At 35.3% G+C, this 12,858-nt stretch overlaps 1 protein-coding gene across 1 annotated transcript in view; it reads right to left on the bottom strand.

Annotated features, from left to right (window-relative positions):
- The window catches only part of Trub1 (TruB pseudouridine synthase family member 1), a 30,898-nt gene that overhangs the window by 6,125 nt on the left and 11,915 nt on the right, over window positions 1-12,858 (bottom strand). The window contains exons 4-5 of the mRNA XM_015494832.2: window positions 10,533-10,614; window positions 1,418-1,490 (exon numbers count right to left, since the gene is read on the bottom strand). Of these exons, the coding sequence (XP_015350318.1) occupies window positions 1,418-1,490; window positions 10,533-10,614 (155 nt within the window). The remainder of the gene's footprint in view (window positions 1-1,417; window positions 1,491-10,532; window positions 10,615-12,858) is intronic.

Below are 12,858 nucleotides of genomic sequence, written 5' to 3'. Positions count from 1 at the left end.
ATTCTGGCATTCAATGAGCCCTTCTTTAACGATCTTCCTGGAGATGGGCTACTCATACATTCCCTTCCCTAGTCTCTTTCTATGTCAAGGGCACAAGGAACTCAGTAGTAGCCTCTGGTCATAATGATCTCAGCTAAATTTCCTTGAAATAATTTCTACTATAATAAATTTCACTTTATATTAAAGTTATCAGTGTTTCTAAAAAGCTTATAAGCATAAACTCTACTTCATATATTTTAGCTCTGTGTAATAAAATTTTATTAGGTCACAAAATCCTTGGATAGTCAGAGCAAAGAAAATCTAAAATGGTCCTTATAAGTTTAATTCAGTTTAACAATGGCCTAAGTTAATTTTTATTCAGGCCTTACTAAAATTTTTAAAGTTTTACATTTGAGGAAATATATGAAAAAACATTTTTCCATAGGTAGTTCAACATTCTTAAAAAGAGGGAAAAAAAGAGTTAAAAATGCAATATGAATACAAAATTCTAAAATAACTCTTAGTAACTTATCCTGACTTAACATCAGCCATTAAAAAAAAAAAAAAGTGATTTGCCTGAAATGGTCACATGCGCACAAATATGGTTAAGTGGTGTTATGGTTTTAACATCTATGACTCTTCCAAATTTAAAAGTTGAAATCCTAAGTACCAATATTATGGTATTAGGAAGCAGGACCTTTTGGTTGGTGATTAGATCACAGAGCATAGCCCTCCCAGAAGGGGTCACTGCCTTTACCAAAGAGGCCCCAGATGGCTGTCTTGCCCCTTCAGTGTGAGAACACAGTAAGAAGGCACTGGCTATGAGAAAGTTGGCCCTCACCAACAACTGAACCAGGAGTCCCTTATCTTGAACTTCTCAGCATCCAAAATTGTGAGAAATAATTTCTGCTGTTTCTAAGCTATAGTTTATATCTTGTTATAGCAACCTGAATGAACCGAGTGGTAAAGCAAAATATTTATATTTTTAATATAACTCTCATCTGTTCCATTTGTCATAGAGAAAAATTCTAGGCCCCAAAGGAATGGGCCTAACTTCTGAGAGGCAGTGCATATTAGGACATATTAGCACAACTCTGATGCTCTCAGCACGGTCCTTCATGGTAACTTCTGGGAAAGTAACATCTCTGAGCAGCAGAACTGCCTTGATATCTATAGACAGAATTGGAAAAGCTGATAAAAACACAAACAGCCCAGATGCTAGACTGTGGAACACCCAAGGACAGGAGACCACGCCACACTACCTCCTAGACAGAGCTTCACGTGAATCTAAATCTGGCTCACCTTTACACGATCATTCCCTATGGCAGATTTAAAATCTGCCTTGCCATATAACAAAAGGAATCCCATTCTAGTTTAGAGTGATGTTAAGCAGTGGAAAGTAATTTAAACATTTAATCAAATCAATAATTGAACTCACAGAGGGGGTACTTGCATTATTGTCCCAGTAAATTTCTGTAGTATGCCTTCAATATCTTCTTGTGTTATTTTATCTGCCAAAAATGAACAACAACAAAAAAGTGACACTAAAACAATCACAGAAATACATGCACTATTTTTACAGCACCAACAGCTCTGAATTCTTTTAAAAATTTTTTCCAACTAAGCATATTAAAATGTATTTCTTATAGATCAAATTCTACCTGGTTGAGAAGAATAAAATATGTTAATGAGATAAAATGGATAGAAAAATCTCATATTGTTCTTTGTTAAGATTAAATTTCCATTGCTTCAATTTTNTTTTTTTTTTTTTTTTTTTTTTTAGTCAGGAATTGAACCCAGAGGGGCTTACCCACTGAGTCACATCCCCACCCCTTTTTATTTTTCATTTTGAGACATGAGTCTTGCTAAGCTGCTTAGGGCCTCACTAAATTGGTGAGGCTGGCTTTGAACTTGCAATCCTTCTACCTCAGCCTCCTGAGCCACTGGAATTAACAGGCATGCAGCAGCACATCTGGAAATTAGTGCACTTTTAATTATAGTTCTAACACCATGTTAAAAATCAAATGATAACATGGAATACTGTGTTCAGACTGTAGCAACAACCCAGGAGGACAGTCTTAATTAACCTCTGTATGACCTTGAACCTTAAAAACTAAACACAAACAAAACACTAGAATCTACTAGACTCAAACAGATGATGAAAAGCAACAGAACTCAAAAGTACTTCCCCAAAGCTGGGCCTGGTAGTACATGCCTATAATACCAACAACTTGGGAAGCTGAGGCAGGAGGGTTGCCAGTCTGAGGATAGCTCTAACCTCTAGCAACTCCAAAATCACAGATCTCAGATGTAAGTCCTGTTCATACTGTTTCTCCAACAGATGTGTCTCATAATATGGGTGAGGATTTGTCCACAAAAAAATTTTACTCTGCTGCAATATTAAGACATAATTACTGGTGGCAAAACTTAGTTATGCAAATCTATAATTTTCAAACTTGACAGCTAATGGAACAACTGTGCAGGTGCCCACCCAAAGGAATGCCATTGCTGATAAAACTGCAGTAGTTCATAACGTAGCCCCTCATTTTAAAAACAAGACCAAACTGCTGTCTGCTTCTGCTAGCTGAGCTCTTCACTGACATTCCTGCAAATGTGTACTCCTTTGTCCCGCTTCAGCGGCTCTCTTTCACTGATTTCCCCCACGCAAGATGACAAGATGTGCTCTTTCTCATTCTACTTCTACCACATTGTCTCCTCCTCTGTGCTCACATTTCAGGCATTTATGGTGTGTGCTGTTCATTCTATAATTAATCATGCACAATTTTTAACAATATTTTAAGGTATTATCTCACCAATAAAATTCTGAGCCTTTCAAAGGCAAAGACAGTTTCTCTTCTTAGATAACATTCATTATTAAGATGGTGCTCAAGACATTCTTGCTGAAATTTAATTTGCTAAAAAATAATAGAATCTCAAGGTTGAAGGACATTTAAAAGTCACTGAGGCCAATCATTCATCTGATGTTTGAATTGTCAGACAAAAAGCTTACCTAGCGAGTTATAATAAAAGCTAACCTTGCGATACATGGCTACAGAATAAAGCATGCTGGCTACATCTAAAACATGATATTAGTCCTATAACAACTGTTCCTATAAGAATAACATCTCTACTTCGAGAAGATTTAAAAAGAAATGCAAAATAAAAACTCCTACAGCAACAAGATCCAATAACTAGCCAAAAGATGTATATTTGGTAAAAGAAGACTGATATGACCAAAGTGTCATAGGACTTGAATAATTATTCTTTGTTCAGTAAATTAAAAAGCCATCAATGTGACAGCATTCATTTGAAATAACTTTTTTTGAGAGAGAGAGAATTTTAAATATTTATTTATTTATTTTTTAGTTTTCATCGGACACAACATCTTTGTTTGTATGTGGTGCTGAGGATCGAACCCAGGCCGCACACATGCCAGGCGAGCGTGCTACTGCTTGAGCCACATCCCCAGCCCCTTGAAATAACTTTTAAAATCATTCTCATAAAATTAACATATATGAGATCATGTAATAAATCATAATTTGCTTAAAACTTACTGGCTTTTTCAGTGAACTTACAACATAATAGTTGATGCTTAAATGAACTGGGAACTAAAAGCAGTATGATGGAGTTAAAAATATTCGCCCCTAACACGGTAACTGTTACTAGACAAGTCCCACCATCACAAACAGCTGTGGCAAATAGATCAAGAGAATAAAATAAAGAATCTAAAAATAAAAGCATACATATATGGACAACTTGTTTTTGACAGAAGTTCAAAGGTCAGTAGAGAAAGGGCACTCTTCGAAAAATGAGTGCTAAAAAATTTCTAACATCCATTTGTAAAAAAATAAACTCAGACTCATACCTGAAAGCATACACAAAAATCAACTCAAAATGCAGAGATAACCAAGGGACGTATGGCTAAGCATCTCTGGGGTGATTTAGAAAAAGTTATCTGCTCTATTCTTACAATTTTAATCTAAGTTTGATATTACCTCAAAATAAAAAGAGATCAAAAGAGAACATTATAAATAACTTTAAGACAATTATGTTTGAAATTTTAGACAAGACAAATTCCTAGGGGAAAAATTATTTATAATGATGAAAGAAATTTAAAAATAGTAGTCTGACAGCTAGTTAAAAATCTATAATTTAAACTCTTCCTTAACAAAGAAAATTCCAGAACAGATGTCTACCAGAAAATGCTATCAAATCTATTCTAGAAATATAAGTCTAGCTTAATATTTCAATAAGGAGAAAAACTTAATAGATTCAGAAAAATATTTGATAAAATTCAGTATCTACCCATGATTTAAAAACAAACCCAAACTCAGCAAATTAGGAACTAGGAACAGAAGGTAATTGCCTTACTTTAATAAGAAAGCTACAAAACAAACCTATAGAAAAAAAAATCTGTAAGAAGTACATCTATCCTTCTAGATGTCAAGACTTAGTCTAAAACTATAGCAATTAAGATAGTTTGGTGTTAACACAAGGATGGAAAAACTGATCTGTGTAACAAAACAGATTCCAAACAAACCCAAGCCTGAATAGTGCTTGATCTCTGGCAAAGGAGGCCATGCAGAGCAGTGGGGAAAGTGCAGGGCCAACTGGATATCCAAGTAGGAAAAAATGATGGATTACAATCGTGGATGCAACATGAAAGAATGATGGATGTAATGTGAAAGGCAAAACAATAGAAACTTCTAGAACATAGGGAAATATCTTCATGCTTTTGAGGTGAGAAAAATGTTCTTAAACAGAATGCTAAAAAGACTAACCATAGAGAAAAGACTTGTAAACTGAACCAAATAAAGACAAGAACTTCTTCTTTTTGAAAAATACAATTGAGAGAAGGAAAATGCAAGATGCAGAATAAGAGAAAATATCTAAGTAGACATCCAAAGTATATAAAGAACTCATACAAAGCAATAAGAAAAAGGCAACTCAATACAGAGAGGAAAGACAAAAAGGAAGGAAGAGACCTGAACAGTCCATGAAAGATGGCTAATAAGCCAAAAAATCCAAATAAAATGCTGAACATCTTTAGTAATCAAATTAAAATCACAATAAAACACCACTACATACTCACCAGTGTGGCCCAAAGTAAAAACACTGTTAATAGAATGTATTTCTAATATCAAGATGTTTCAAACAAGTGGAACTCATAAATAGCTGATGGAACTACAAAGTTACACAATCACTTTCGCAAACTATTTCACAATTTCCAATAGTGTTGAATGTACACTTATTCTATGACCCAGCAATTAAACTTAGGTATGCACAGGACAAAATATAAATAGCGTTTTATTTATAATGTCCCAAACTGGGAACAACCCCAAATACCTACCAACAGAAGAGGACTGGGTGTAGGTCTATGGTAGAGTGCTTGCCTATAGTGCACAAGGCCCCGGCTTTGATCCCAGGGTACCACACACACAAACACATACACACTACAAAGAAGGAATAGTATTGTAATGTCTACATATATACATACGTGTGTGTGTGTGTGTGTGTGTGTGTGTGTACTGGTATATTCACATAGTGGGATACTGCCCAGCAATAACAAAGTCCAAAATACTGACACAAGTAACACTATGTATAAATCTCACAAATATAAGTGGAAGAATCTGGCCACAAAAGGATACATACTGTTTAAAAACTATCACCATAATGTTGGAAGTTTGAATAGTAATTATCTTTGGAAAAGGAGGGGGTATGACTCCCGTGAGGTACAAGAAGATAAGAAGATGTTCTAGGACTTTTTTTATTTTTTTCTTTTTTATTTGCCTCATTCTTTTTTTTTTTTTTTTTTTTGGTGATGAGGATCAAAGTCCAGGTCTTGCATATGCTAAGCAAGAACTCTACCACGGAGCTATACCTCTAGCCCTGGAGTCTTCTATTACTTGGTAGCTGCATGAATGTTTAGCTTTGCGATAATTCATTAAGCTATAAACTTATCCAGTGTTCATTTTTCTTTACTTGTGTAATACTTTATAATAAAAAAATTTTAAGTGTAAACAAATGGCACCATTGAGAAGACTGATATCCAGCTACATACTAATCCAATCTGAGACCAAACTCAACTCTTCAGCTTCCTATACCATAACCCTAGAAGCATAGGCAACCTGAGAAGCTGCTCCCATTAGACACATTAGTTGAGACTTTGGTAACTTCCTATCCCAGAATTTCTGTTTAGACCATTGTGATTAGCTTGAAATATCACTTCACTTTCACATTTCTTACCTCAAAATAAGTCATAGAGGGATAGAAAAGATAATCCCTAATAGAGGAGCAGATAGAGCTTCCTAGTAGCTGGGCCCACATCTAGCCTCAGGGCCAGAGCCCTAGTGTCCTGAGCTCAGTGGAGAACCAGCACAATGAAGCCATGTGTCCTCAGGGACACAGCAGAATTAATACCCGGATGTGGGAGAAAAGGCAGAAGGTAAGAAGATATTTGGCTTTACCTAGGACTTATCTACTAACATCTTCATAGAGGATGCGTCTGTGGCTTGCCTTACTAACTCACATACTACGTGTTTTTTTCTATATGCCACATAATATACCAAGAATATAGTGAGGAGCAAAAGAGACAGGGGTTTTTGGCCCCATAGCTCAAGGGATTAACATAAAACATATATTTGTGAGCAATAAAAAATGCTATTTAGGAATATCAGAGGGTGCTATGATAGAGAACAACAGGAAGGGCCTGGTTCATATGGTCTTGAAGTCTACTAAGCCAGAGACTCACTTATTTATTCCTCTAAGCTAACTTTCAGCTATCTGACACAAAAGCTAAAAACAGTGCTTGTGTATTTAGGACAAAATGATGTAAGAGCATTCATCTGTCATTGATTGCAGATTGCCTTAGCTACTTCATTCAAATGCCAGTTGGTGTGAACAGGTCAATTAAGAAATGCATTTTTGGTGATTACAATTACTGGTAGGGTGGCAGCTCCAGTGGCCTTTAATAGGTAGAGGCCAGGAATGCTAGATGTCCTGCTATGCTCAGATCATAGAACATAATAAAGAACTGTCCTGGGTACTGCCTGACTTCTGGATGTCTGCCAGATATTTGTGTAGGTGAAACCCATTTATAATTACCTGAGGCTAGAACTTAACTCCATTTTCCATTTAAGCACAAAAGAACTTTTTTCCAGTCCTGAGTCATTACTATGATAAACCTATGTGAGTCTGCATTTGTACTTGTGTCATTCACAATATTTTTTAAAATACTTTTTTAGTTGTAAATGGACACAATACCTTTATTTTATTTATTTTTATGTGGTGCTGAGGATAGAACCCAGTGCCTCACACATGGTAGGCAAGCGCTCTACCACTGAGCCACAACCCCAGCCCTCGATTCACAATATTTTAGTGTGGACATCTTCATGAAGACTGTTAGTATAGTAATATATAAATATACATATAATACATATCACTATATCTATTTTATTAAAAGCTACTTTTATTTTTTTCTTTATATTTCATTTACTGTATTATACTGTTTTGAAAAAACATATAGGTAAGTTAGAGTAGTTCTCAATTTTAGTTCAGTATAGTAATGAAGGCATACAAAATACTGCTCATAGGTTTCAGAATTTGTTTTCAGAGGGTCAAGAACAGATTTCAGAATTTTCCATTAGCTATTAAGTTCCTTAAGTGTTTTTTTCTACATGCCACATAATATACCAATGATATCTATGATTTTATTTATTTATTTGGTACTGGAGATTAAACCCAGGGTGCTTTACCACTGAGCCACCCAGCATACCATCCCACCTTTCAAAAAACTTTTCGTTGCTTGGGGTCCTGCTAAGTTGCTGGCTTTGAACTTGTGATCCTCCTGCCTCTGCCTCCTGAGTTGCTGGGATTACAGGCATGACCCACCATTCTTGGTTCTCTCTGATTTATTACAACATTATAATAAGACTATTTTAGCAACTGAGCTTTCTTTAAGGCAAGTAAATAAAGTTACAAATTATGCAATGAAGGGCAGAGTTCTTTCAATTCCTAGATGCTAAAGGCTAGGAAGAAAGGGTAGATTTTTAAGTATTTTTGTCAGTCTCGTCTACTAATGTTCCCTATTCATTGAGTGGCAGCATCATGTAACCAGTTTTAAAACCCCCAAACCCTAGGTCGTGGTTGACAACTTTCTTACTATCCCCATCCAATCAACAATCAGCAAGTCCCACCAATTTTACTTACTGACCACTTTTCTAATTTGAAAATTTCCATGTCTCTCACTGCCATCACCCTAGTCCAAATTACTACCACCTTTCCCAGAACTACTACAAGAGCCTCGTGATTTGTTTATGAGACCCCCATATCCATTCTCTTCCAATCAGTCCTCATAGGACTATGAGGCTGGTCTCACTATCATCACTTTGGACATGAGGAAAATGAAACAGAGAGAGACTAAGAAATTTTCAAAGTTACACAGCTAGAAAAGGGTTAGAGCTAGAAATCAAACTCAGATTTGCATAGTCTACAGCTCTATGCTTCACTGAGCTGCATCCCATTCTTAGTTCTATGATCCCAGGACATTAGTGTGAATATCAATCACTCTCCTTATTTAGACCTGGAAAAAAGTGAGACACTGGGAAACTTAATTATATACATGCTGTCAGTGTATGTTAATATACTCTGAAAATCTTTCTGTCCTCTTATTGCCCTAGCCTCTTTAATCTTAAGTCTTCTAGTTGAAAGTTAGAGTTGAATTTCAGTTAAATCTATTTATTATTTGCTAATACTACTAATAGTTTCAAGGATCATTCAACATATAATTTTAAAAAGATTTAGAAATAAATGAATTATTTTCCTTTACCTTATTCTTTTGATTAATTGAGCAAGATACGAAGCTCTATGTAAATTATACAAAATACATGTATGAAGATTTGAATTTGGGACCAACATACCTTATATACAAACAGAGATATAAAAAATTGTGGTATATATGTGTATTAAAAATTGTAGAGCTGGGGATGTGGCTCAAGCGGTAACACGCTTGCCTGGCATGCGCGGGGCACTGGGTTCGATCCTCAGCACCACATAAAAATAAAATAAAAATGTTGTGTCCACCGAAAACTGAAAAATAAATATTAAAAACTTCTCTCTCTTAAAAAAAAAAAAAGAATTGTGCAAAAAAAAAAAAGAGTACATGTATAATGGCAAAAGTTAGTATGAACATACTTTATATACAGAGATACGAAAAATTGTGCTCTATATGTGTAATAAGGATTGCAATGTATTCCACTGTTGTGTATTTAATAAATTAATAAATAAATAAATAAAGGAAATTGGGTGTACAACCAGAGAAGTGAAAAATTGTGCTCCATTTGTGTATAACGAAGAGCATTCTGCTGTCATGTATAATTGATTAGAACAAATAAGTTTAAAATAAAAGGAAATTGGAAGCCAAAAAATAATTAATTAATTAACAAGATAAGTGAAGACATTATGGACAAGAAAAAGGTTGGTCTTGCTACTAGGACAACTTGTAATACATAATAGGGACAATCAACACAAAAACTTAGGGAAGCCAGAGGCCAGACTGCCTACAGCTGGATTAAGGAGAAACAACATTCAATATGGGGGAAAAACCCAGAATGCCTACAAATAATTCACAGCTGGTGACACGATAATGCAGGTGAACTGACTGACAAATCCACAACTGCTGCATTATAAATAGCTCAGCATGGTGAGAGTTGCTAGGAGACCAATTCATTTATCTATCCTTTCTTAAAGTAGTGAAAGAGGAAATGGCAGAAAAATTAAGGTGAGCCCCAGTGAGTTCCAGCTTTACTTCAGAGAATGAGCTTTCCCTTTGTCATTCTTTTTACTCCCAAAGTATAAGATAATAAGTTTTAAAGGCCTAAATCCAGCACATTTATATTAATAGCTAAGAAATAATTATTTCTTAAAAATTTAAAAAGGAAAGACACAAGTTAAAATCTAGCAAGACAGTATCTCTGCTTTGTTTCTCACTTACTAAGGAAAAATACTCTAAATCCTATCTATAAATGTTTTTGGCAAGGGAGGTTTTTGAAAGAATAATTCTGAACATTACACAAATTCATTATAGGAAAAAAGAAAGAATACAAAGTCTTTGTTCATAAATTCTTACCAAACAAGTAAAAATGTGATTAAAAACAAAAGTTCCAATCTTTTTAACTTCAAGAAATGTACTGAGAACTAAAATCACCAGAAACCAGGTATGGTGGCACATGCCTGTAATTCCACGTACTTGGGGGAAGCTTAGGCAGGAGGATCACAAGTGTGAGGCTAGCCTTGGCAACCTTGTGTGACCCTGCCTCAAAAAAACAAAACAAACAAACAAACAAAAAAAAAAAAAAAAACAGGGCTGGGGATGTCACTCAGTGGCAGAGCACTTCCTAGCACATCCGAGGCCCTGGATTGAATCCCCAATACCACAAAAATCAATAAATAAAACCACTGGAAATATCAAGTAAGACACTTAGTTTTAAATTCTGTGTTCACAGAAACATTCTCTAAATGTGAAAAAGGAGGACAATGTCAGATGAGCTTCATACCATAGGGTTTCTCTTCTGTCACTTTCCCTGTAGAATCGAGTGTGTCAGTGGCTTTCCCCAGCTCTCCAATGGCAATGTACCTCTAGAGGAAGAAAAACAGAAAAGTGGGGCATGAGGTTGTGAAAAACTATCCTGTATGCCTTGAAGTTTATTCAGAATTTTATTAATAATACCAACCAGATAGAGAATGAAGGCAAAACAACACATTGAAATTGTTTTTTTGGTTTCTTTGTTTCTGATAGTGGGAAGCATTTGTGTAAACTGAGGAACATTCACAAACTTTCCATACTGGTCAACATGAGAAAGAAAAACCCACTTGAATGTTAATTATGGCTTAGAAACATACTAGTATTGCAAACAAATTTCTAAAACCACTTTTATACTGGCAGTTTGTTTTTTAAAAAACATTTCAAATATATTTGGCCCTCTGTATCTATGAGTTCTGCATCTGCAAATTCAACCAACCACAGATTGTCATTATTCCCTACACAATACAGTTTAACAAAATATTTACATATCATTTACATTGTAATAGGTATTATAAGTAATCTAGATATAATTTAAAGTATGAGAGGATATATTTAAGTTATATGCAAACACTATGCCATTTTATACAAGTTACTTGAGTATTCATGGATTTTGTTATCTGTGGAAGTCCTGAAACCAATCCTCCACAGATACCAGGGGCAGCTGTTTGCCCGTGAGTAGAGAGAATGGTACAATCAAACACAACATGGCCATCACAAGAATCAATAATAATTTTACCACACATACAATTAAAATTCATTTTAAATAAGCCAACTCATTACTTCTTATATAAAATACTAATATCAGGTTTAGTAACTAGATCATGCATTTAAACAAAAGCTAATTATGTAGAAAATAAGAAAAACTAGAATAGCAGGGGTATTTATTCCTTCTCAATAAAAGGAACTGACACTAAAGCTCTCTGAAAGGAAAGGTCACTTCCAAGAACTGATCAATATCCACAAAAGAATAAGATCTGTCTTAGTCAACTAAGCATTGTCTTCTTCTCATCTTAGGGCACCCCTGTAGTACACATTCTTGTTACTACTTATTTGAAGCAACCCATAAAGCAGTGAGAAAAGTGCAAGAACTATTATTTCTGACTGAAAATAATCTGTTGTTATGTATTTTTTATTTTTTTAATATATATATTTTTTATTTTTTTGCTATTGGGATTGAATTCAGGGGCACTCAAACACTGAGCCACATCCCCAGCCCTATTTTGCATTTTATTTAGAGACAGGGTCTTACTGAGTTGCTAAGCGCCTCACCATTGCTGAGGCTGGCTTTGAACTCACGATTCTCCTGCCTCAGCCTCCAAACCACTGGGATTATAGGCTTGTGCCACCATGGCTGGCTATTATGTATGTTTTTAAAAGAGAAAACTCAAAAGTATTTTGCTGAAATGTAGGTTTATGAATGGCAAATCTATTTTGCTAATGAAGGGACCCAAGACAATAATGAAAAAATTAAAAATTTAAAATCCCATAAATATACAGACATTATATACAGCAGCCTAAGATCCTTGATAACATCACCTTCATATTACATAGCTTGAATATCTAAAAAATGAAGAAGGGAATTGTTCCAATGCATTTAAATTAAAAATTTAAATATTTTTAAAATTAAAATTTTAAAATTTTTAAAAAGATTTCTTTAGGATTAACAAAAATTAGTTTCCTATAAGTAAACACTCAGTCTCATCACCTGATGCCAAGTTCTTGCTTCTATATTTGGAACACTCCACCTTGAGTGAGCAACCACAGGGTGAAGGGTGAGAGCACAGGCTCAGGCCCACCCTGGCTGGGTCTGAACTCTGCCTCCCCTGCAGGCAGTGAAGGCAAGTGGTCAAGGTAGTCTTAAGGGCTCCAGCATCAGTTGTTTATCTTAATTGGGGGAAATATCAGTGAGTACTTCATAAGAAGACTTTAGAACAATAGGATCAGCCCTGGTAAGCCACAGATAACAATACTATTTCCACTATTATTATGACTGGGAGGTGAAAATGGGAGAGAAGGGGAGAAAGGTTGAATGATTCATAGTAACAATGGTTACAATAACTGATCTGGTTACAGTAACTGATCTGGTTACAGTGAGTTCTCATAAGAAACAGTAAAGTAACAAAGTATCCTGATTTTTCCCTTAAACACCTATCTAGTTGGCTCAGCACAGTCCTAGCACTAAAGACGCTGCAGCAGGAGGATCACAAGTTTGAGGCCAGCCTGGGTAATTTGGTGAGATCTTGTCTCAAAATAAAAAATAAAAAGGGCTTGGGATGTCTCAGTGTTAAGTGCCCACT

This window comes from Marmota marmota, unplaced genomic scaffold, assembly GCF_001458135.2.
Source record: "Marmota marmota marmota unplaced genomic scaffold, marMar, whole genome shotgun sequence".
NCBI lineage: Eukaryota > Metazoa > Chordata > Mammalia > Rodentia > Sciuridae > Marmota > Marmota marmota.
Note: the sequence above shows the minus strand (reverse complement) of the source record. Positions and strands in the feature narration are given on the sequence as shown.